This window comes from Simochromis diagramma, unplaced genomic scaffold, assembly GCF_900408965.1.
Source record: "Simochromis diagramma unplaced genomic scaffold, fSimDia1.1 OVJJ01000293.1, whole genome shotgun sequence".
In the NCBI taxonomy this organism is placed as follows: domain Eukaryota; kingdom Metazoa; phylum Chordata; class Actinopteri; order Cichliformes; family Cichlidae; genus Simochromis; species Simochromis diagramma.
Window position 1 is genome coordinate 26468640 of NW_024386801.1, and position 20871 is coordinate 26489510.

The 20871-nt window shown below is 40.6% G+C and overlaps 2 protein-coding genes across 3 annotated transcripts in view; one reads left to right on the forward strand and one right to left on the reverse strand.

Annotated features, from left to right (window-relative positions):
* LOC120730437 (scavenger receptor cysteine-rich type 1 protein M130-like) overlaps positions 1–16950 on the forward strand; it is a 32802-nt gene extending 15852 nt beyond the window's left edge. For both annotated transcript variants that reach the window (XM_040026847.1, XM_040026848.1), the window contains 5 exons: positions 13855–14160; positions 14236–14523; positions 14740–15066; positions 16559–16650; positions 16730–16950. In XM_040026847.1, coding sequence (XP_039882781.1) covers positions 13855–14160; positions 14236–14523; positions 14740–15066; positions 16559–16650; positions 16730–16876 — 1160 coding nt within the window. In that variant the 3' untranslated portion in view covers positions 16877–16950. The remainder of the gene's footprint in view (positions 1–13854; positions 14161–14235; positions 14524–14739; positions 15067–16558; positions 16651–16729) is intronic.
* LOC120730432 (deleted in malignant brain tumors 1 protein-like) overlaps positions 1–20871 on the reverse strand; it is a 390545-nt gene that overhangs the window by 264988 nt on the left and 104686 nt on the right. The gene's annotated exons all lie outside the window — the stretch shown is intronic.

A 20871-nucleotide genomic window follows, 5' to 3' on the forward strand; every position in this document is an offset into this window, starting at 1 on the left:
TGGGTTGTTTGTTCTCGTAGAGTTTTGGAAGAAAACAGAAAATAAATATGAAAACAAGGAAAAACCTATATATGTTTTTTACTTTGGTCCTTTCCAGTTCCTGCTGCAGGGTGCATTAATAAGATTTGCAAACAGTGTAAATATGATAATAACATAAATCTGAGAAATTCAAAGGGGCAGTATTCCTGGAACTTAGCAAAGGATTAAGTAATGTAAACCATCTTATCAGAAACATCCCCAGAGCTGACTCTCAGGAAAAATAACTGTTGAGATAATATTTTCTGAAGCATTAATGTGTTGTCAGGTTTAAATCACTCATGTCATGACATGAATAAAGGTTATATGTGTCCAAGTTTAGAGTCACTGAAACCGTAGAGTTTGAATAAAATCATCACTGAACTGTGTGAAAAAGGGACAGAAAAGGATGTAAATGTTTTATTTTCTCCACCTTTAACTTGGAAAAGTGGAAGGAAAGGAAACAGAAGGTGATAAGAGGACAGAGATAATGTAGGATGTAAAAGCAGGAAGTTAAACTGAATGTTTATGAAATGCTGTGCAGAGACATCACAACAATGTTAATGGATGATATTTTGATTGTTTCCAAATAATGAGGAACACACAGACCGAGAGCCATCAGGAAGAACACTGGAACAAAGCCAGCACAGTGACGTTAGCACTGAGACCTGAAGGTCAAACCAAGACATCTTCTCTGCTTTACGCAAAGTTTGTTTGTTTTTATTGAATATTTAAAGGGTGAAACAGTTGGAACAATGTGTTGGGCTGTTCACTGTTCCACACCACCATCTTGGTTTACAAAAACAAAAAGTCTGATTTCCTCCTCTGAATCTTTTCTTTAGGTAGGTCTCTTTAAATCTGTACATGGCTCCTGCTCATGTCATATTTATAATTCATTTTAATAAATTAGCAGCTCCGATGTGTTTCAGACAGATTTCTGTTCATAATCAAAAGTTTCTGCATATTTAAACCCGTCACACACAAATCTGTGATTTAAAACCTTTATTAGGAATCATGTTCCTCTCAGCAGTGTTACTGAAGCTTGCTTAAAACAAGCCATCACCTTTACACTCGTTAGCAAATATCACCTGTAAAGAACTTCACTCAGTGGCCACAAATTATTTTGTTAAAAAAAAATGAAATTAAATTTCTGAACCTTTTGTTTACCACAAAATATTCTGAGTCTTTTTCTTTGATGACTAATAAGCAGAAGAATTTTTGCCTCGGTGGTCTGAGATTAGGGTTGGGAATCCATTATTAATTCTGCTGATTGATTTGACTCAGCTGTGTAACAAGAAACAAGTTCATCTCTGCAGATTTTCAGTGTCAACACATCTGCTTCATTATCTGATGTCGTGAACAGAGTACTTCCTACAGGTCAGTGACTTCAGTGCAGATTACAGTTTACACAGAGCTCTGAGCACGTCTCCGTCTGTCTGTTGGCTCATTGCATCATGTTAAATTTTAATGCACCTTTTCTTAAACTGTCTTCAACACTGAGAGTAAGTGAATACAAGAAAGTAGCCTTTGAACAATTCCAACACTCTTACTAAAAAGGGAACAAGACTGAAATATGGAACACATGAGGTTGTGGTCTAGAGGCAGGCTTGTCGGCTGCCTTTGAGACATTCTTATTTTATTAAATTGTCCTTTTCACCCTGGCGCCAGCAGGGATTAGGTGGATGATTAGACTCTCTCTCCTCAGGGGTTTATACTTTGAGTTTAGGGTCTTAGTGATCTCCCTACAGATGTGAATATTTAGAATGGAATGCAAACATCCAGTTATACATTTCCAAACCATTGTGCCCCCCCCCCTCCTCAGAAAACTCCTTTTTTTTTTTTTTTTTTTTATTTATATTTTTTTATTAAGGTTTCAAAAACAGGCATTCACAGTATGTACATCATGTAAGCATACTTCTTGCTTAGGTTATCTGCCTGAGATACCAAAATAGTATTTTAATTTACATCCAAGTCATAAAGAAAGAATATTTACAACTATAGAAGCAATTGAAACAATCACATAATCCAGAATAAGAAAACAAACAAGAAAACTCCTTTTTAGGTTAACTTATTTTAGGAAGAACATGATAAAAATGTTGCTGGCGTTTCCATCCCTACTTGAAATAATCATTTTGAAGACATGTAAACTAGCACTGTATGATCTTTCTTCCCCAAATGTAACAGTGCTTCTTCCTGTCTGCCATGACTTATGCTACCGATGTCAAATGCCATTAAATATATATCGCTGCTGCATGTTGTCACCACCTGCTGGGATCAACAAAGGAACTATTTCTTTTGATAAGTTCAGAGGTGTACTAGTTTCCTATAAAGCTAATGCTTTGCTGATTGTAAGCAAGATTGTGTTTTTCTTCTTTTTTTATGCATGCCTACTTCATTAAAGGTACTTTTTGCAGAATTTAATTAAACCTTTCACCACCAGGGGGCAGCATTTTACCAGTGGACACATGCTGCTGTGCTGCCCTGCTCGGACTCGGCTGCAGCAGAGTGATAGCAAAGGTTTCTTCACACTGAGAGTTTTCAATCATTTTGGAAGGTTTAAAAATTGTAAACACATGAATTTACGAGAATTACATTTAATACAAAACTCAAGGTTCCTGCCTGTAGACATGCACATCACTAAAGGACACTGCTTAGCCTTAAGGATTCAGTTCAGGTACAATTTAACACTTTCCAGGTATGGGAAAAAAGTCTAGTCTGACAGTCTTCAAGGACAGAAATGGTTTGAATAAGATGAGATGAAACAGTTACTGACATCTCCTATGTGAGTGAACAGCAATGGAACCAGTTGCTGATTCTGACTACATTACTCATTTCCAGGTCCAAAGGCTCCTCAGCTCGCAAAGCAAACACATTCTAAGGTTTCACTGACATTTTAAAAGTTGTCCAAATTCTTAAATTAGAATGATCATTGTGTTGTTCTCCCACATGATGTCTTAAGACTTAAAAAGGTAACATCAATGAAAATGAGGATCTAAAAATTTTAGTGGAATTAGAAGTTATCAGGAAGTTAGCTTTCTAGTTTCCATTTAAAGATGATATACCAGTTTCTGATTTTAGTCTTCCTAAAAATCTAAATCGTACAGCTCACGTTGGACGCTATAAAAAAAAGTCACCTAAATAGCAGGAACATTTGGAGTGTTAGTGAAGCTCAGCTAGCTGATATATAATGATGTGCAACATTTTGGCTAGACAAATATAAACAAATTAACAGCGTAAAAATGGAGGATGAGGGTTAATTTGACAAATGACTTGTGAATACTTAATCGGATCCTCGCTCCAGCTCAAGATGCTATAAGTCCGCTCAGTAACACTGGGTCCGCAGGTAAAACACAGCTCTTTTAATTGGCGCTCGATTACTCTTTGCTTTCTCGAATGACCTCGTATGACCCTGAACAAAAACTGAACTGCAGAGCTGTAATTGAATGGTGCAAAGTAAAACTGAAAGCATTTAAGAGCTAAATTTAAAGAAGGATGGAATGCAATTCAAATTAAATTATTCATTTTCAAAATATAAAATTCAGTTTCAATTTAGTGATGATCATTTTCAAACCAATACATTGGATTTCAAATTAGGCTAATTCAAATTCAGTTTCAGAAGCTTTTATTCAGTCTGAGCAATTTAAATTCAAATTTAACTTATTCAAATTCAGTTTCTGATGGCACAAAGTCCTACCCATAAACACGTCATATTTAACTAACATCATCTTCAAATGAAGTCTCATTTTGTTTGATCAGCAGAATAAACAGCAGTAGGTTTAACAGCAGGTGTCTGTGCCTCAGGAGATGAAGCAGATCATCTACTAATTGGAAAGTCAGTCAGTCACATGCAGCCACCTCCTCTACATGGATGGCATCACGCTGTATGCCAAGAGTGAAGGAGACATTGATTCACTGTTCCACACTGCTATGGAGTATCAATGTAGTCCAAACAGAGGGGATTGAACTACCAGAATACAACATTGCAGACATCGAGGACAGCTACAAGTACCTGAGAATCCCAAAGGCAAATGGGAACCACTAAGAGGTTGCTAGGAAAGCTGCAACCACCAAATACCTGTGGAGGATAAAATAGTGTGATAGTGAAGTGGTCAGATACCCTGCTGGGATAACAAACTGGCCAAAGGAGGAGATAGAAGCAACTGACGTCAAAACAAGGAAGCTGCTGACCATACATGGAGAGATTAAACTCTGTGACTGTACACTAGTGTACTTAGTGAATACCTCGGGCAGCAGAAACCCACGAAAGAATAGGAGCAAGAGGAGCGGCCATCATGGAAGGACAGGCCACTGCACGGTATGTACCACCAGCAGATAGAGGAAGTGGCTGACATCCAGAAGTCCTACCAGTACCTGGACAAAGCTGGACTGAAAGACAGCATAGAGGCACTAATCATGGCAGCACAAGAACAAGTTCTGACCACAAGATTCATAGAGGCTGGTCTCTGCCACACCAGGCAAGACCTGAGGTACAAGCTGTGTAAAGATGCCCCTGAAACAATCTAGCACATAACAGCAGGGTGCAAGATGCTAGCAGGCAGTGTGTAGTTATACTAACTGATAGCATCATTGGAAAGAAGTAACATGAGAAGCTTGAGAAATACCAAGGAATGAGAGAGGAGTTAGAGAAGATGTGGAGGGCAACGGCTAAAATGGTCACAGTAGTAATCAGAAGTCCCAAGCTAGGTGAGTGGCTCCAGCAGATCCCAGAAACAACATCCAGGATCTCTGTCCAGCAAAGATACTGTACAGGACCCTCAAGCTCCTACGCCTGTGGTAGATGACCCGAGCTTGAAGGGCCCAGAGTGCCCGGAGGGAAAGTGGGGAATTTCTGATTTTATATATTTATATAAGGTTGCTGGTTCGAGTCCCGGCTTGGACAGTCTCGGTTGTTGTGTCCTTGGGCAAGACACTTCACCCGTTGCCTACTGGTGGTGGTCAGAGGGCCCGGTGGCGCCAGTGTCCGGCAGCCTCGCCTCTGTCAGTGCGCCCCAGGGTGGCTGTGGCTACAATGTAGCTTGCCATCACCAGTGTGTGAATGTGTGTGTGAATGGGTGGATGACTGGTTGTGTAAAGCGCTTTGGGGTCCTTAGGGACTAGTAAAGCGCTATATAAATACAGGCCATTTACCATTTACCATAAATTTGTTCTGTTGTATTTCTTTTGAGATATTCTGCTTTATTTAAGATATTTTACCACAGGTTGTGTCTAATGTTTCAGCTGTTTAAATAAGTCATGATTTATTATGTCATCTCATTTGTCTAGTGCCTCCTTTTTTATGTTTTGTGATTATTAATGTTCCTCAGTTTAGTTACTTTCTGGTTATTTGTTATGATTTCTAGTGTTTAGGTTTTACTGTGCCTCCCTTGTGTCCCCCGTGTTACCTCTTGTCATCCTTGTCAGGACGTTCATGTATTTCCTTTGACAGTCTTGTGTGACTTGTTCAGTGTTTTGGAGTTTTGCTTCTTCTCTGTCTCATCTTGTCTGATTAGTCTAAGCTGTGTTCCCTGCCTGTCCGCCATTCCTTCTGTGTGTGTATGTGTATAGTGTCTGTTTTCACCTGTTCCTTGTCGGTTCATCTGCATTTTCTATTGCTTGTCATCCTCAGTGTTTCTCCTCTGTGTTTCCATGACTCAGGTTCCTTGTTCCCAGTGTCAGGGTTTTTGCTTTGTTTTCTATGTTCTCCGTGTTATTTTGTTTAGTTTCTCCCAGTTTAGGTTTTGTTTCAGTTCCTCCCTTCATTTGGTGCTTTGAAGTATTTTGTACAGCCACCAAATAAAGGCTCACTTTCACTTTATACCTCTGTCTATTTGTCTATTTGTCTGCGCTTTGGTCCACACCTCTCAGCTCCACACGGTTTGCCCTTGCAAACATTGACACTGTTCTTCTGTTGTTGTTGTTTGTTTGTTTTTGTGTAGTCAGAAAGAAAAGATAACATTTCACCTCTTCATCCATTTCCAGTTTGTAACTCTACGCCAGAATTCGCTGTCTTAACATTTTCATACATTTGGCCGGCAGTGAGGATTAAAAGATGTTTTCAAACACTGGTAAATTTACAAATTAAATGGTGATGATTTAATGAACCTGATTCTCAATCTGAGCTAAATGTCAGTTTCTAAAACTGTGATTCAGCACGAAATTCAAGTAGAGTCATAGACCCAAAGCCGGGGTCACACAACCATCCATCCCATCCCTTCCTGTTAGCAGAAATACATGTAGGACAGCACATGATGATCAGAGCAGAGAGACGTGTAGCTGGAGATGGATCACCTGTTAGTGCTGCTGCTGTGGAGCTCAGGCAGGACACACACACACAGAGAGAGAGAGAGTTCAGATTTTAAAAACACCTTCTACTTAGAATCCTTCAGACTTTGTAAAATCAAAGCCATGTTTAATATTTTGTCATTCATTCTTTGCTTTTATCTCCATGTCAGATGGGTTTGTATTCAGTGATGATCTCTGTGCAGCAGCTCTCACTGTAAGACTCCTTCACTGATGAGGAGTCACAGTTCCTTTACTTATGATCATAAAGTAACTCAGGAAGCTCTGGGCCCTGTTTCAGGAAGCCGGTTCAGTGGAAAAACTGAGTAAGTATACCCTGAGTTAACGAAAACTCTGGGTTTTCGGTTTCACAAAGCGAGTTCAGATGAAGCCTCAGTGAGTCACTATGACGACACACTCCGTGAAGCTAACCTGCCCCCTAGCAGGTTTACTACAACTAACCCTGACTGTCTCCGCCCCTTTGTCGGAAACCTGACAGTAGGAAGTGTCGGACATGGCGTGCCCCGTCCTTGAAGAGCCAGTAGATCGTGAAGCCCAAATTCTCCGCAGAGCTCTCCGCCGGGAGAGAGTGATTAGAGCGCGTTTGGACATTTTATCATTTCCTGATGATTTTCTGTGCGAACGTTACCGTTTCTCAGCACAATCTATAAGTTATTTGGATAACATCCTCAGGCCATATATTACGCATGTGACATCGCGGACATGCTCTCAGTTCATTACATATTATTTGTATTGCACTTCGGTTTTTTGCAAACGGGAGCTTTCTGTATAATATTGGTGACGCTGAGCACGTTTCCAAGGCTACCGTCTGTCGGGCAGTCAGGAATGTTACAGTTGCACTGAAACGTCTCCTGCACTCGTTTGTGGTGTTCCCCGGTCACAGACCGACAAGATTTATCAAAGAGGGATTCCACAAAATTGCAGGTATCAGGATTACCAAAACTTAATTTATGATGTGGTGATACTTGGACTACTACTTAAATTTTACATTTATTTTCAGGGTTCCCAGGCGTGATTGGCTGTACAGATGGCACTCACATTCCAATCATTGCTCCTTCAGTAAATGAAGGAGACTATGTGAACAGGAAGTCTTTCCACAGCATTAATGTACAGGTACATAGTTCCCTGTAGCATTTCAAACTAACAAATCATTTCATTATAGTCATGGATGCTAATTTGTGTTCTCTGCACTGTGAAGATCATATATGATGCTGCCAACATTATCACAAATGTGGAAGCCAAGTGGCCAGGCTCTGTCCATGACTCACAAATATTCCGTGAATGTACACTGAGCACAAAATGTGGACATGGTGAGTTGAGAATACTTTAAAATATATAAAGACCAATTGCTACAGGGACATTTGAAATGAAGTGTATCCTTCTGTCTTAGGAGAGTTCACTGGCTACTTGCTTGGTGATAGGGGGTATCCATGTTTACCCTATTTGCTTACCCCTTACCCTGACCCTGAACCAGGCCCACAGCAGCGATATAATCTGGCTAATTGCAGGACAAGAGCCAGAATTGAAATGACTATCGGAATGCTTAAGGCCCGGTTCCAGTGCCTGCAAAGACTCAGGGTCACCCCAGAAAGGGCATGTGACATTATTGTGGCATGTGTGATTCTTCACAACATTGCCACAATTAGAGGAGAACACTGTCCTTCTGAACCAAACATCAGCAGTGATCCAAACCATGAACATCCTGACCCTCCCACGGACATACAAGATGGAAGCGCAGTCAGAGACACCATATGTCACAATCATTTCTTTTGACCCATCACCTCAACATGTTGAAAGAAGAATAAACAGATTTTTTGTTCAACTGGCTTTATTGGTCGCCTGTATTTCCTGTACACACAGTATTAAAAGATGTAAACCTCATAAAGTGTCTCTGTTGCTTCCTCCTCTGTAACAGCTGTCAATGTTTCTTCATTATTTTCCTGTAGTAAAGAAATAAACAACATTGCTGTTCTACTGTAAACTCATGTAATCTGTGGAGTATTACTCACAACTGCATGTTGGTCTGGCTCAACAGGAGGCTGCACCAGATGCAGTACACCACCACCATCAACTGATAGAATATGAGGTTTATACAGGTCACTTATAACTTACAAGGGACCAAATGGCAATTAACAAACATACCAATCAGCTTACACTTCATTGTCATATTGCTCTCAAAGACAGCCAAGACTGAGGGAAGGCAAACTCAGTAGGAAAATAACGTCACTACAAAATAATCCATTATGGTAAAGAGTTTATCAAATGAATGAGCAGCACTGCAAAGGTGACTGTGAAGAAAGGATGTATGCACATCATGTCTTATTTTGAATTTACCCCCTATGTAGGCACTTGTGTCTTGCGGGGTTATTGACTCACAGGATGTCCCCGCAGAGATGCCTTCAGCCACAGGGCGCCCACTGTTTTGGCTGAGGGCCAACTGCTCAGCCTCTGTGAGTGGTGGTGGTGGAGGACCCCCACCTGTTTTTCGGGCCTCCGCTTTTTTTCTGTTGGCTATAACGGGCCACATTTGAGCATACAGAGTAAGCAAATATGTACTTGTAATGTGCTCAGATAATTTCAATAAGTGCTTACAGAGGGGAAATTAATGTAGCCTCTAACTGCAATTGATTTACATGGGACAAACAGACCAAGCACTATGGCTCATAATACAATTACACCTCACCTGTTTGGACTATATTTTTATATTTCATTTTTACTTGCTGCCAGAAACGTTTGGGGCCTGTTGGGTTGCACCTGCGCTCACATCACGTCACAAAATAAAATGTATAAGATAAAAAATAAAATATAATAAATAACGTGTTAAATGGGTGGAAATCCCTAGATCAATGTTTAAATTAACACTCACGCATTGACTCTGTCGGCTATGTTTTGCCATGCATGCTCCCTTTCTTTTGCAGCTGGGGCTGTGTTACTTTTTTTCTGCAAAATCTGCATGTTATCGGCATATGCTGCCATCAGAATTTCGGCGTCAAGCGCTGTAAAATACATTGACCGCGCCTTCTTTCCCTCCGTCTCCATGGTGACTCGCTTAATCTGTGCTCCACTGATCAGGGCTTTATGTATCCTCGTGCGCGAGCTTAACTTGGGGTTAAAGCAACTCCGCGTTGATTGAACTACTTGTTATCAGCCTTTCTGAAACCGAATATTCCGAGTTGGACAGTTCGGGGTTACTCAACCCTGAGTATCGTTTTTCACTCTGAGTTTTCTAAACCGGCTTCCTGAAACAGGGCCCTGATCTCATCTGATCTCTGACACCTAAAGACTGTTTCCACCAACTGGAGCTGATTTTAGTCTCTAACAATCAGACAGGAGCACAAACTGATGTACTATGTTATCTACTACACAGCACACTTAATGCCTGCTCAGTAACCACTGCACATTCAGACTTTGAATAGGGTAAAAATAAAAAGGGGAAATATCTACTGTCACGATATGAAGAATAACAGCTTTATTGTGAAATTAAGAGTTTCTGTGAGAAACAGGAAGTGCTGGGTTTGTATTGTGGAGTTTAGGAACTGATCTCATCGAGCGGGAGCTACAACAAGTATCCACAATCCTAGACTGGAAGAGTGAATTACTAGCAGGGTTTTATTGGTTAGACTCTATTTCTAATAATTCTGTTTGATAAATACAGGGTGGGCCATTTATATGGATACACCGTAATAACATGGGAATGGTTGGTGATATTAAAGTCCTGTTTGTGTCACATTAGTATATGTGAGGGGGCAAACTCCTCAAGATGGGTGGTGACCATGGTGGCCATTTAGAAGTCGGCCATCTTGTATACAACTTTTGTTTTTTCAATAGGAAGAGGGCCATGTGACACATCAAACTTATTGGTAATGTCACAAGAAAAACAATGGTGTGCTTGGTTTCAACGTAACTTTATTCTTTCATGAGTTATTTACAAGTTTCTCTTTGTTCACAGCTATTGACATGTCGAAGAGGTTAATATGTGAGGAGCGGATCGAAATTGTGTTGATATCTGGTGAACGCAGTAACCGGGTCATTGCAGCAGATTTCAATGCAGGACACCCTACGAGACCACCCATCTCCCATGCTACAGTTAGGTCACCACATTTATGAATCCTCATGTTTATGAGCATCTATTTGGTGGCTGTAGCTCAGGTGGCAGAGCAGGTCAGCCACTAATCAGAAGGTCAGTGGTTTGATCCCAGGCTGCCTCCTGGCTGCATGCCAAATATCCTTGGGCAAGATACTAACCCCGTGTTTGCCTACTGGTAGTGGTCAGAGGGCCCGGTGGCGCCAGTGTCCGGCAGCCTCGCCTCTGTCAGTGCGCCCCAGGGCAGCTGTGGCTACAATGTAGCTTGCCATTGCCTGTGTGTGTGTAAGGAAGAGGACTCCCTTACTATATTTATATTATATTATCTGTATAGCACTTTAGAGCACACCTCTCACTTTATTAAAGGCACCTTATCAAGCACTTTATTTAGCATTGCACTTTAAGCATGGATTTGTTGTACACAAGAAGTTTAAATATTTATTAACTATTTATTGGGAATTTTAAAATCAGTTGGTAGCCTTATTTCAGATCCGGCACAGCTGCTCCTCATCAAGGAATGTGGTGGTTGTCTGTCAGGAGAGAAGAATGGTGATTGTGATCAAGGTTTACCAGTAAGGAAAATTAATGCAAATGTGTGTGTGAAATCTAGGGATAAAAGTGGTGCAAATAAGTGTTTGTAAGTTAATGATTACTCACCTTTCTTGCCTGTGTCCTCTTCAAGGTGTTTGGGCAAATGTTTCCCCAGGGGTCCAGACACCATTTAAAGGTTCCGGGAGAGACCATTGGTAAAGAGAGTGTGGTGAATCTTGTTGTGCTTGGGTTTCTGGGTTTTTATAATATTGGGTTTGGTGTAACATTAAAGTGTGAAATATTTATTAATATGTAAATGTGAAAATGTATTTATTTATTTATTTATTTATTCTTATTGATATATTGTATACTGTGGTGGAAGGTTGGGATTTAAGAATTTACCTGAGAGTGGAATAATGGTTAAGTCTGTGACAGCTGAACATATTTAAGGCTGCCAGTTGTCATTAGAGATGGATTTTTGTGCTGTGAAGAAGCTCAACAAATTAATTGTTGTAAGGAGAGCTGTATAGCAAATAAATACTTTGTTCCACTACACTTGCCTTGGTCCGTCTCACTGTGTTTCCAGCCGCTAAGGGCCGCCCTGTTACAGTGTGAATGGGTGAATCACTGAATGTAGTGTAAAGCGCTTTGGGGTCCTTAGGGACTGAGTAAAGCGCTATACAAACGCAGGCCATTTTACCATTTACCATTTATTTCTGTTAAAGTTAACCCCCCTAACCTGTTAAAGTTACTGCATTAGTCAATTAACACAAACTGAACACTATGAAGCCCTGCAAGGTTCAGTGCACAGAAACCATACACAGTGCAAATGATGTAAGACATTCACAAATTTATAAGTGCACAGGACAGAAACTGTGTTTTGTGTTTATGTCGAGATTTTTCATGAGCACTTTTACCCTGCAAGCCAGAATCGCCCAGTGACACACACATTATTACAGAGCTTGATTTATCTTACACACGCACACACTGATGGATGCATCAGAATAATCTGGGGTTCAGTATTTTACTCAGTTACACATGGACTGGAGGAGCTGTGGGTCAAAAAAACTGACCTGATCAGTCGATGCTCCACCTCCTAGAAATCACATTTTTGCTGATTTGTTTCTCCTCAGGACTTCAAACTGAAGGAAAACACAGTTCTCCAGGTAAAAAGAAATCAAGCGGAAAAAGGTAAATACAGACCAGCAGTAAACTTTGAAGTTATTTTTTTCAGATGTTCACTTCTTTACTGATGACTCTGCTTTCTGTTTAGAGTCTGATGATGTCAGGTTGGTGGGAGTAACCAGTCGCTGTGCAGGAACTCTGGAGATGAAACATCTGGGAGAGTGGAGACCAGTGAAAGGGCATCACTGGACCCTGAAAGAAGCAGCTGTTATCTGTCAACATCTGGACTGTGGCCCTACTGTTTCTGTAGATTGGAGATATGAGTCCCCATTAAGATCTATGTGGATGATGAACTCTGATTATTAGTATTTTAAGTATTCTATCTATTTTATTTATTGAATTTTATTGTTTTATTTATATTTTGATTGCTAGGGATGATTCAATGATCGGGGACCATTCTTCATTTCGTTGTTCTCGTGACAATGACAATAAAGTTTCTGATTCTGATTCTGAATGTATTCAGTCTGAATCTGATCTGATGAAATGCGTAACATCAGATTCCTCTTCTGCTATCATGGATCTCACCTGTTCAGGTGAGCCTCTCACTATATATCACAAAACTGTAAAACTGCAGATTCAGAAACACACCAGCTACAATTGTGACAGAGCAGAGTTTCAGGATTCCTCGGGACCAGTCACCAACCTGCTCTAAATTCTTCTTCAGCTCAATAAGTTTCTGAGCTCCTCGATTCAATAGAAGATTCTTTGGTTGTCAACATGACAGAAACTAATGACTTGTGTGGTGGCTGTAGCTCAGGTAGTAGAGCACTTAGAAAACGGAAGGTTAATGGTTCGATCGCAGTTGGGCAAGATACTAACCTCATGTTGCTCTCCGATGCATCCATCGGAGTATGAATGCATGTGTGAATGTTACATAGGAAGCTCTTAGAAGAAAGTGCTTGGGTGAATGAACAGGTTGTGTAAAGGTCTTTGAGTGCTCAGACAGAGCAGAAAAGTGCTATATAAGAACCAGTCCATTTACCATTTACTGGCCACAAATTTGAACAGATCAGTTGATCCTGGATTTTCAGCATCATCAAACTCACACCGTGCTTAGTCTGAGTTGTACTGCTTCATAACAGTTGGCATTTAGATTCCCTGCACTGTGGCCTCTGTGCAGATCTCTCAAGAAAGTTGAATATGCCGTGGACCTCGCTCTTAGTTTCAAAATATGTTGAAGATCATCCAAAGGTCTTGAGGACGGGGGAAATAAAAATCAGACTCAGAACCAGAATCTTTCTTGTCATTGTCACTGGTACAACAAAATTAAAACGTAAAAAACAAACATAAAAGTGTCCAAGTGAAAAAAAAAGACAGGAGGCAGAATTGGGAATAAGAAAATAACAGACACTTAAAGAGACAGCCAAGCTGATGTTATCACCACGGAGAAAGAAAGAAGCACTAAATGTAATGTGTCAGTTGTTTTCTCTGTGGCCATGTCCTGTCCATCAGCCAGGTACCAGAGCTGACTGCTTAGTGGAGTCAGCTGCACTCATTTTACTGAATTCCACAAGCGAAATAAGGACAGTACTACACATCCAAAAAGGAGAATCCCAATAGGCTAGGGCAGCAATAACAGCCGTTGGATTATGGAATGTAAATGTATGCTAACATTTTAATGATGAAGTCATGTTGAGTTGTGCTGAGTTTGAATCAGTGAATAGTTGTTTGCTGCCATCTTTTTCTTGTGTGTCTGCTTTTCTCTGATCTCTCTGTTTGATCTTCTCTGATGTCTCCAGACTCTGTCAGGCTGCTGAATGGTTCCAGTCTGTGTTCAGGCAGACTGGAGGTGAAGTCTAACCAGAGCTGGTCCTCAGTGTGTGAAGCTGACTTTGACCAGCAGGATGCAGAGGTGGTCTGTAGGGAGCTCCGTTGTGGGCCTCCTTCAGTCCTCCAGGGGGCGCTCTATGGAGAAGTGGAGGCTCCAGTGTGGAGCAAAGAGTTCCAGTGTGGAGGCCATGAGTCTGCTCTCCTGGACTGTAGAAGCTCAGGCTCAGCTAGAAACAGCTGCTCACCTGGCAAAGCTGTTGGACTCACCTGCTCGGGTAGAAGAGGAGCTGCAGCTTTGATGTGGTCAAACTCGTTTATTCTTTTACTGATAACTCTCTACTTTCTGTTAGAGCCTCATGATCTCAGGTTGGTGGGAGGAGCCAGTCGTTGTGCAGGATCACTGGAGCTGAAACTGGGAGATTGGAGACCAGTGGAAGCTTCTGAGTGGATCCTGGGCAAAGCAGCCGTTATCTGTGAACATTTGCACTGTGGTTCTCTTGATTATGTGGAGGCTAGAAATGAGTCCTTGCTCAGATCTGTTTGGAGACTCAAACCTGACTGTGTTCAATCTGGATGTGCTCTGAGGGAGTGTGTAACATCAGAATACTCTTTAATGATTATGAATTTCACCTGCTCAGGTAGGCTCACCACTGACATCATTCATGACAGTTATACCTGTCACATGCTTTCTGTCATGAATATAATGTTTGCTTAGTGGTCTTGATTGTAAAGACTGAGAAAGCTTCAGACCCTCCAGGACACACTTGCAGGAAGCATTATGCTCTGTGTTTGGTGCTCATTGTTTGAATGAAAGGTTGATGTAAGGTGACCTTGTAGAATCTGTGTGTTTACAGACTTGCTGGTTCAGCCAAACATCCATGCATCCTCCATGGATGGTGTCTTTGAGGCCCAGCAGCAGGGGCTTCAGGTGTCCAGCCACTCCAACTTTACCATCAGCTGCTCTGTCCAGCCACAGTACCCAGGAGGTTCCTTCCAGCTCACCTTCACCTCCTCCAACACGGCATACAGCTACACCCAGCCAGCTGTCAATCACTCTGCCCACTTCCTGTTTCCTGCTGCAGTGCCCGCCCACCAAGGAAACTACAGCTGTGTTTATCACATCTACGTTTTCTCTCATAACTTCTCCTCCGAGAGCCGCCAGCTGTCTGTTGCTGTTTCACGTAAGCTGAATTTTTCTAATTTTTTTGGATGCATATAAACACATTTGACCAATCACGGCACTGAAGAGAGTGAAACAGTCAAAGCATTCAACATGGCGGAACACTTGTTTGTTGTGTCACAGAATAGCTCACAATCAGGTCTCTGAGATTATTTCTCTTCCTTCTCATGTGTTGTCCCAAATCTGCTACCCCACTGAAATCCTGAAATATGGATGAAAGCTTCAACTGCTGGATCAGACCAGAAAATTCTCCCTGCTGCCACTTTCTCCTGAGAATGGCATGCACCCAGGATCAGGACTAGCTCATCGTCGCTTGATGTTCTCTCCATTTTTTCCGCACAGTGGGCTTTCTGAGGATACTTTTTTTTTTTTTTTTTGTAAAAACTTAACGTGCTCAGTGTGTGTGTAGGTTATATGGCAAGTTCACATACGGGAAAAATTATAGCATCTCATTTTTGTGTATGAGCCTTATAATTAGAGCAAAGATCATGTTTCATCACCTGGATAAGTCTGGTTCTGAGTGCGGTCAACTGTGAGAAAGATACAAGCTTCATCTCATCTATCATGCACCCCTCAGCCATTTTCAGGTGTACTTCCTACACCTAGCTAAGACTCAGATACTTCATTCAGGACCCAGAACCAGGGTTAATCTGCTAATAACTCACTTTGTTACTATGATACATAGGGCCATCCTGGCGTGCATGAAGACCCACACCTGATGTTGCGTTCCAGAGTTTTCATTTGTCAAAACCGCAGTGGTCTCAGGACTGATGTTTAGGTTCACTTAATCCCTACAAACCAAAAAGTGCTTCACGGTGAAAATGGATAATGAGCCAAAGGAAACTGAAAAAGTAACCCAAGAGTTTCTAAAGGAAAAAAGATGGGTGATTCTTTAACAACCAAAACAGCCACCTAATGTCAGCACAACAGAGGAACTTTTCAGAATAACCCACAAGCAGAGCATCTCAGGGAGGGGATCCAGGATTTAGTGAGTGATGTTCATAGGTCCTCAACTTCAGGCAGCCAGTGACTGCAAAGGATTATTATGAGTATAAAAAAAACAATCTGTATATTTGACCAATTCGTGAGCATTCTGAAAATATGGATTAAAGTGTTTGTAATTGAATACTTGGTTAATACTTTAGTTTACTGTTTAGCTAAACTTGATGATTTCATTTAAACATCCCGTGTGATGGTGTACTGAAACAAAACTGTCCAAATACTTTTTCTATACTACAGTACAGTGTCTCAAATTATATTTGTAATATTTCAATGAAGATATATTTGCACTTTCAACAAATAATTAGAGATGTATCACTATTTTTAGTCTGATTAACATATTTCTTTCATTTCACATATTCTTATATTACTATTCTTATATCTGAACAGCTGTAAAAATGACTCAGTTTCTTCTCAGAGATCAATCAAATATTTTATTCAGGTTCAGTGTAATTTAAACTACTGAACTCATTAAACTTTGTTCCATCCAACAGCTCCAGCAGCTCCAACAGTTCATACCATCACAGGAGTCGTCCTGCTGCCGATTCTCCTGATTGTGATTACTGCCCTTTATTTCTGCTGGAAGGTACTGAAACATCTTTGTTGCTGAGAATGAACTGACAAGAGGATCAATGCAGTCAGTCTGATCTGTGATGTCTCTGCAGGCCAGCAGGGAGCAGACGCTGAGCAGAAAGGACACTGACGTGGTTTACTACAACTACAGTGATCACGGAGAAGGAGGATCAGCTGAAGATGAAAGTCGCCAGGGAGGAGAGGAGGACCTCAAAGAAGCTCATCTCAAATCCAATTGAATTTCTGAAAAATGACTATCATAACAGTTAACACAACAGTTTTCTATTGAATATAAACTTGTGTACTCACTTCACTGATGTGTCGCTTCATTTAAAACTAGAGGGGAAAGCACGTCATCCAACAAACCAGGGGCGATTCTAGGATTAGAGCTTTGGGGGTGCTGAGCACCCAGAGAGCTGCCCAGCCAGGCAAGATAAATCATGAGATTCTTAAATTCATCAAGTCTCTCTGTCCCTGGGTCCTCGTCTCAAAACATGACATCACTGTTTTGTACATTTTAACACAATTTAATCCCCACATTTGTGAAAGAAAAGCAAAACACTTTTTTGAAAAGTCTGTAACAAAACCAAATCTGATAAAGGTTATTTAAATGCTACAAAAGAAGAATGGATTGGAATAATTTAAAAAAAAATAATACATATCCTAACCTTAATTACTGGGGGAAAATAATGAGTGATGCTCATAGTGAGTAAAAAGTAAACTGAGTGCATTTTTTGGACAGAGATTCACTTTTAATGTGTATGTATAATATAATACAGATGCATAAAAAAACACTCCCAAAACAGAATAAATTATTACAAATAAAAATCTTTACTGCAGACACTAATTTTACTAATTTAATAATACTAATTTTGTGTTGTAAGATTTATGGGTTTCATTCTTTCATAGTGGTACTTAGGAGAGCTTGACACTGTAAGAAGTTTGAGAAAAACTGATAAGTGTATGTGTGCTTTTGGAAAACATTTAAAGCTGCTGTACAGAATCTTTGAAACAAGCTTAAAACATTTTTTAGAATATAAACAGAGCACTTCTCTTTACAGCTCCTCACTCCACCAGGACTCTGTTTGGCTCTTTCTGATAGTGTGCAAATGTGATGTACGTACTGCAGCAGTCATACAGACAACTGGACGGTCCAAAAGTTGGCCTACCTATTACTGGCTGAGGTTTTAGTAGAGTTGTGGCTGAACTACATAAAAATATATCATTAATTTTAATCTCCCCAATCAATGATAATGTTATGTTGGAATGTTGTTAAAGAGGGTCAAAAATGTTTCAACCCAGTTTGTTTTGCAGATTCTGTACAGCAGCTTTAATATAGGGAGGACACAACTTCCAGATTGTGTAAGTAAAATCAGGTTTTTTTCTCTTTTTGCCTGTCACTTTTCCTGTCTGTTTTCTTACCTGGTTCTTCCTGACCTTGTACTTTCTCCTCACGTTCCCCTCTTTCCTCGCTCTAATTGTATTCAATTAGATGAAAAATTACATTAATATGAAAAGAATACTATTAAGATCGCTAACAAAAAGTCCTCTCTCAGTGTACTTTCAACCAAAAGGTAAATAACCAAACCACATGAACATCTATTACAGTTTTTCTCAAATGCTAAAACACATGTCACAAACGTTACCACCAGGTCCCCCAATGTCCAAACACAACGCCCTTCTCCAAAGCTACATAAACACAACCACACCTTCCCACTGCAAAACTCAAACTCCCACACCAAGAGAGCAGCTCGAAGCTGTCAAAACTGTAAACACTATACACAGCATTACACACTACAGCAAAACAATTGAAAACACAATGCTCAATTTGTGAGAAGGTTCTTTGTTTCATAACTGCCAATGCATATTTTAGAAACTATACAGTAACGGATCGTCGTAGATCTCTGCAGAGGATTAGGCATTTAGATTTGTGAGTTTCATATGAGTAGTATAAATCTATAGAAAATCCTGCATGTACGTACACTACTGTAACACAACTCAATGCAAAAACAGAATCTATTGCACACAACAGTAATCTTGAAAACATGAACAGGGTGTGAAGTTTTTTTATTTACGTTATTCACACCACACACACACCACAATCACTGTGCGGCATCATGTCGCTGAGCTGTTGCTCGCATCTCGTCCGTAATGATGGTGCGAGGTTGTCTTGCTCTCCCTCCTGGACCTTTTCCTCTCCCATGTTGGCCTTCTCCTCTTCCTCGTTGGTCGCTCCTCTTCCTCATTGGCCTGCTCCTCTTCTTCCAGGGCCAGCTCTTCTCCCTCCTCTGCAACAAATTCCTCTTCCCCTGACTCTGCCTTCATCCATTGTGTTTGTTTGGAATCTTCAGCATACTGTGCACTCTGAACTTGCTTTTACATGTGGGTACAGCATTAGCAACAAGTGTCTTCAATTTTGAGTCATTGTGTGTAGTGAATGACGCCAGGTGTGTTCCCTGTGTTCAAAGATTGGTGACTGTGGCAAGCATTTTGCATCACATGGGCTTTCATTTGAGAATATGAGCAGAGTTGTTTTGCAACATGTGTTTTAGCAAGGAAAAATGTGTTTAGATTTATGAGTACAGAGGGTTGTGTTTTGTGAATTGTGTCTTCATGTGACATGTGTTTATGGTACTGGAATATGGTGGCTACATTTAGTAAATGTGTTTAGACTACTGGTCATTTGGGTTACAGGATTGGCTTTTGTGTTTTAACATTTGAGAAAAACTGTAAAAGATATAAACATTGAAACACTGATCCAACATTATTCTTGAGAGACGGATCATTTGATTTTACACTTTTACCTGAATGTGGCTCCTTTTTAAAAAAAAATAAAACCTCCTTATATCCATTATGAACCTGGCTGTCTCTCTGTACACACACACACACACACACACACACACACACAACAGCAGTTATAAGGTTAATGGGCATTCAGTCAGTTAGCTAGTTTGTATCCATTTCAAACAGGACAGTGGTAACAACAGCAGGCTACAGACAATTTTAAGTTTTAGATTTTAAATAGGTTGTATAACTTTTAATGGGAGCAACAGGACGGTCAAATGTCGCTGATTTTACTACAGAGCAGGACGGATTGTAGAGTAGCAAACATCAACCGAAAAGTTTTCAACACTGCTGGTTACCTGGTGTAATGTTTTTCAGTAAAAAGAAACATGGTCTGACTCCTACCAACTATATAAAGAGTAACTGAAGGTTAAATGCAGCTAATATGCCCGGTTTTAAGCCAGGCACTTACACCTCTGCTCCACTGCGTCTCAGCCACCATCGCTCTGGCAGCAAGGGCGCTAGAGCCAGAGCAAGGGAGAGCTGGAACAAACCATTTTTTTTTTTTGGGGGGGGGGTATCTATACTTTTGTTCTTAAAATGTTATGTCTCAACCAAGTACTGTATGCTTTTTATGTTTTTAGTAGTGTGTCACACAAACAGCAAATATTGTCCAAAAAAGTAAGAAATCTTTGGGGGTGCTTTGATTCATTTTGGGGGTGCTGAAAGCACATTTATTTCTTACACTTTAAGCCAGGGGTGGGCAATCTCAGTCCACGAGGGCCGGTGTCCCTGCAGGCTTTAGATGTGTCCTCAAACCAACACAGCTGATTTAAATGGCTAAATCAACATGTCCTGAAGTTCTCCAGAGGCCTGGTAACGAACTAATCATGTGATTCAGGTGTGTTGACCGAAGGTGAGATCTAAAACCTGCAGGGACACCGGCCCTTGTGGACTGAGATTGCCCACCCCTGCTTTAAGCCCACAGAGTCGTGCTGACAGATTTTTTTTTTCCTTTGTCACAGCAGCTTTTTCTTTATCATTTAGAAGAACAGTTAAATATGGAACTTCTGCAAACTGTATGTGGCCCGCCATGTAAAATGAGTTTGACACCCCATCTAAGCCTTTGTCCAACAGAGTCCTTCCTCTGGATACAGATCCATTCGCATGGTGGAAAAACTACAAGCATAAGAAGATTAAAGCTACGCTAGCAGAACAAGGCCATTTGTTCTAGGTACATCTGCACCAAGTGAGAGGATGACATTGATACTACAAGTACATCTTATCTCTCAACAGAGAGTGTGGACAGACTGATGTTTTTGCAGAGGCAGGTTGTTTTAAAGCAGTGCAGCGTGTGTTATTTTGGTTTATGCAGCATTTTTATATTGATGGCTTGCTGTTTTATTTAATTTTACATTTAGATAATGCAGTAACACATGTTAAGAAACAG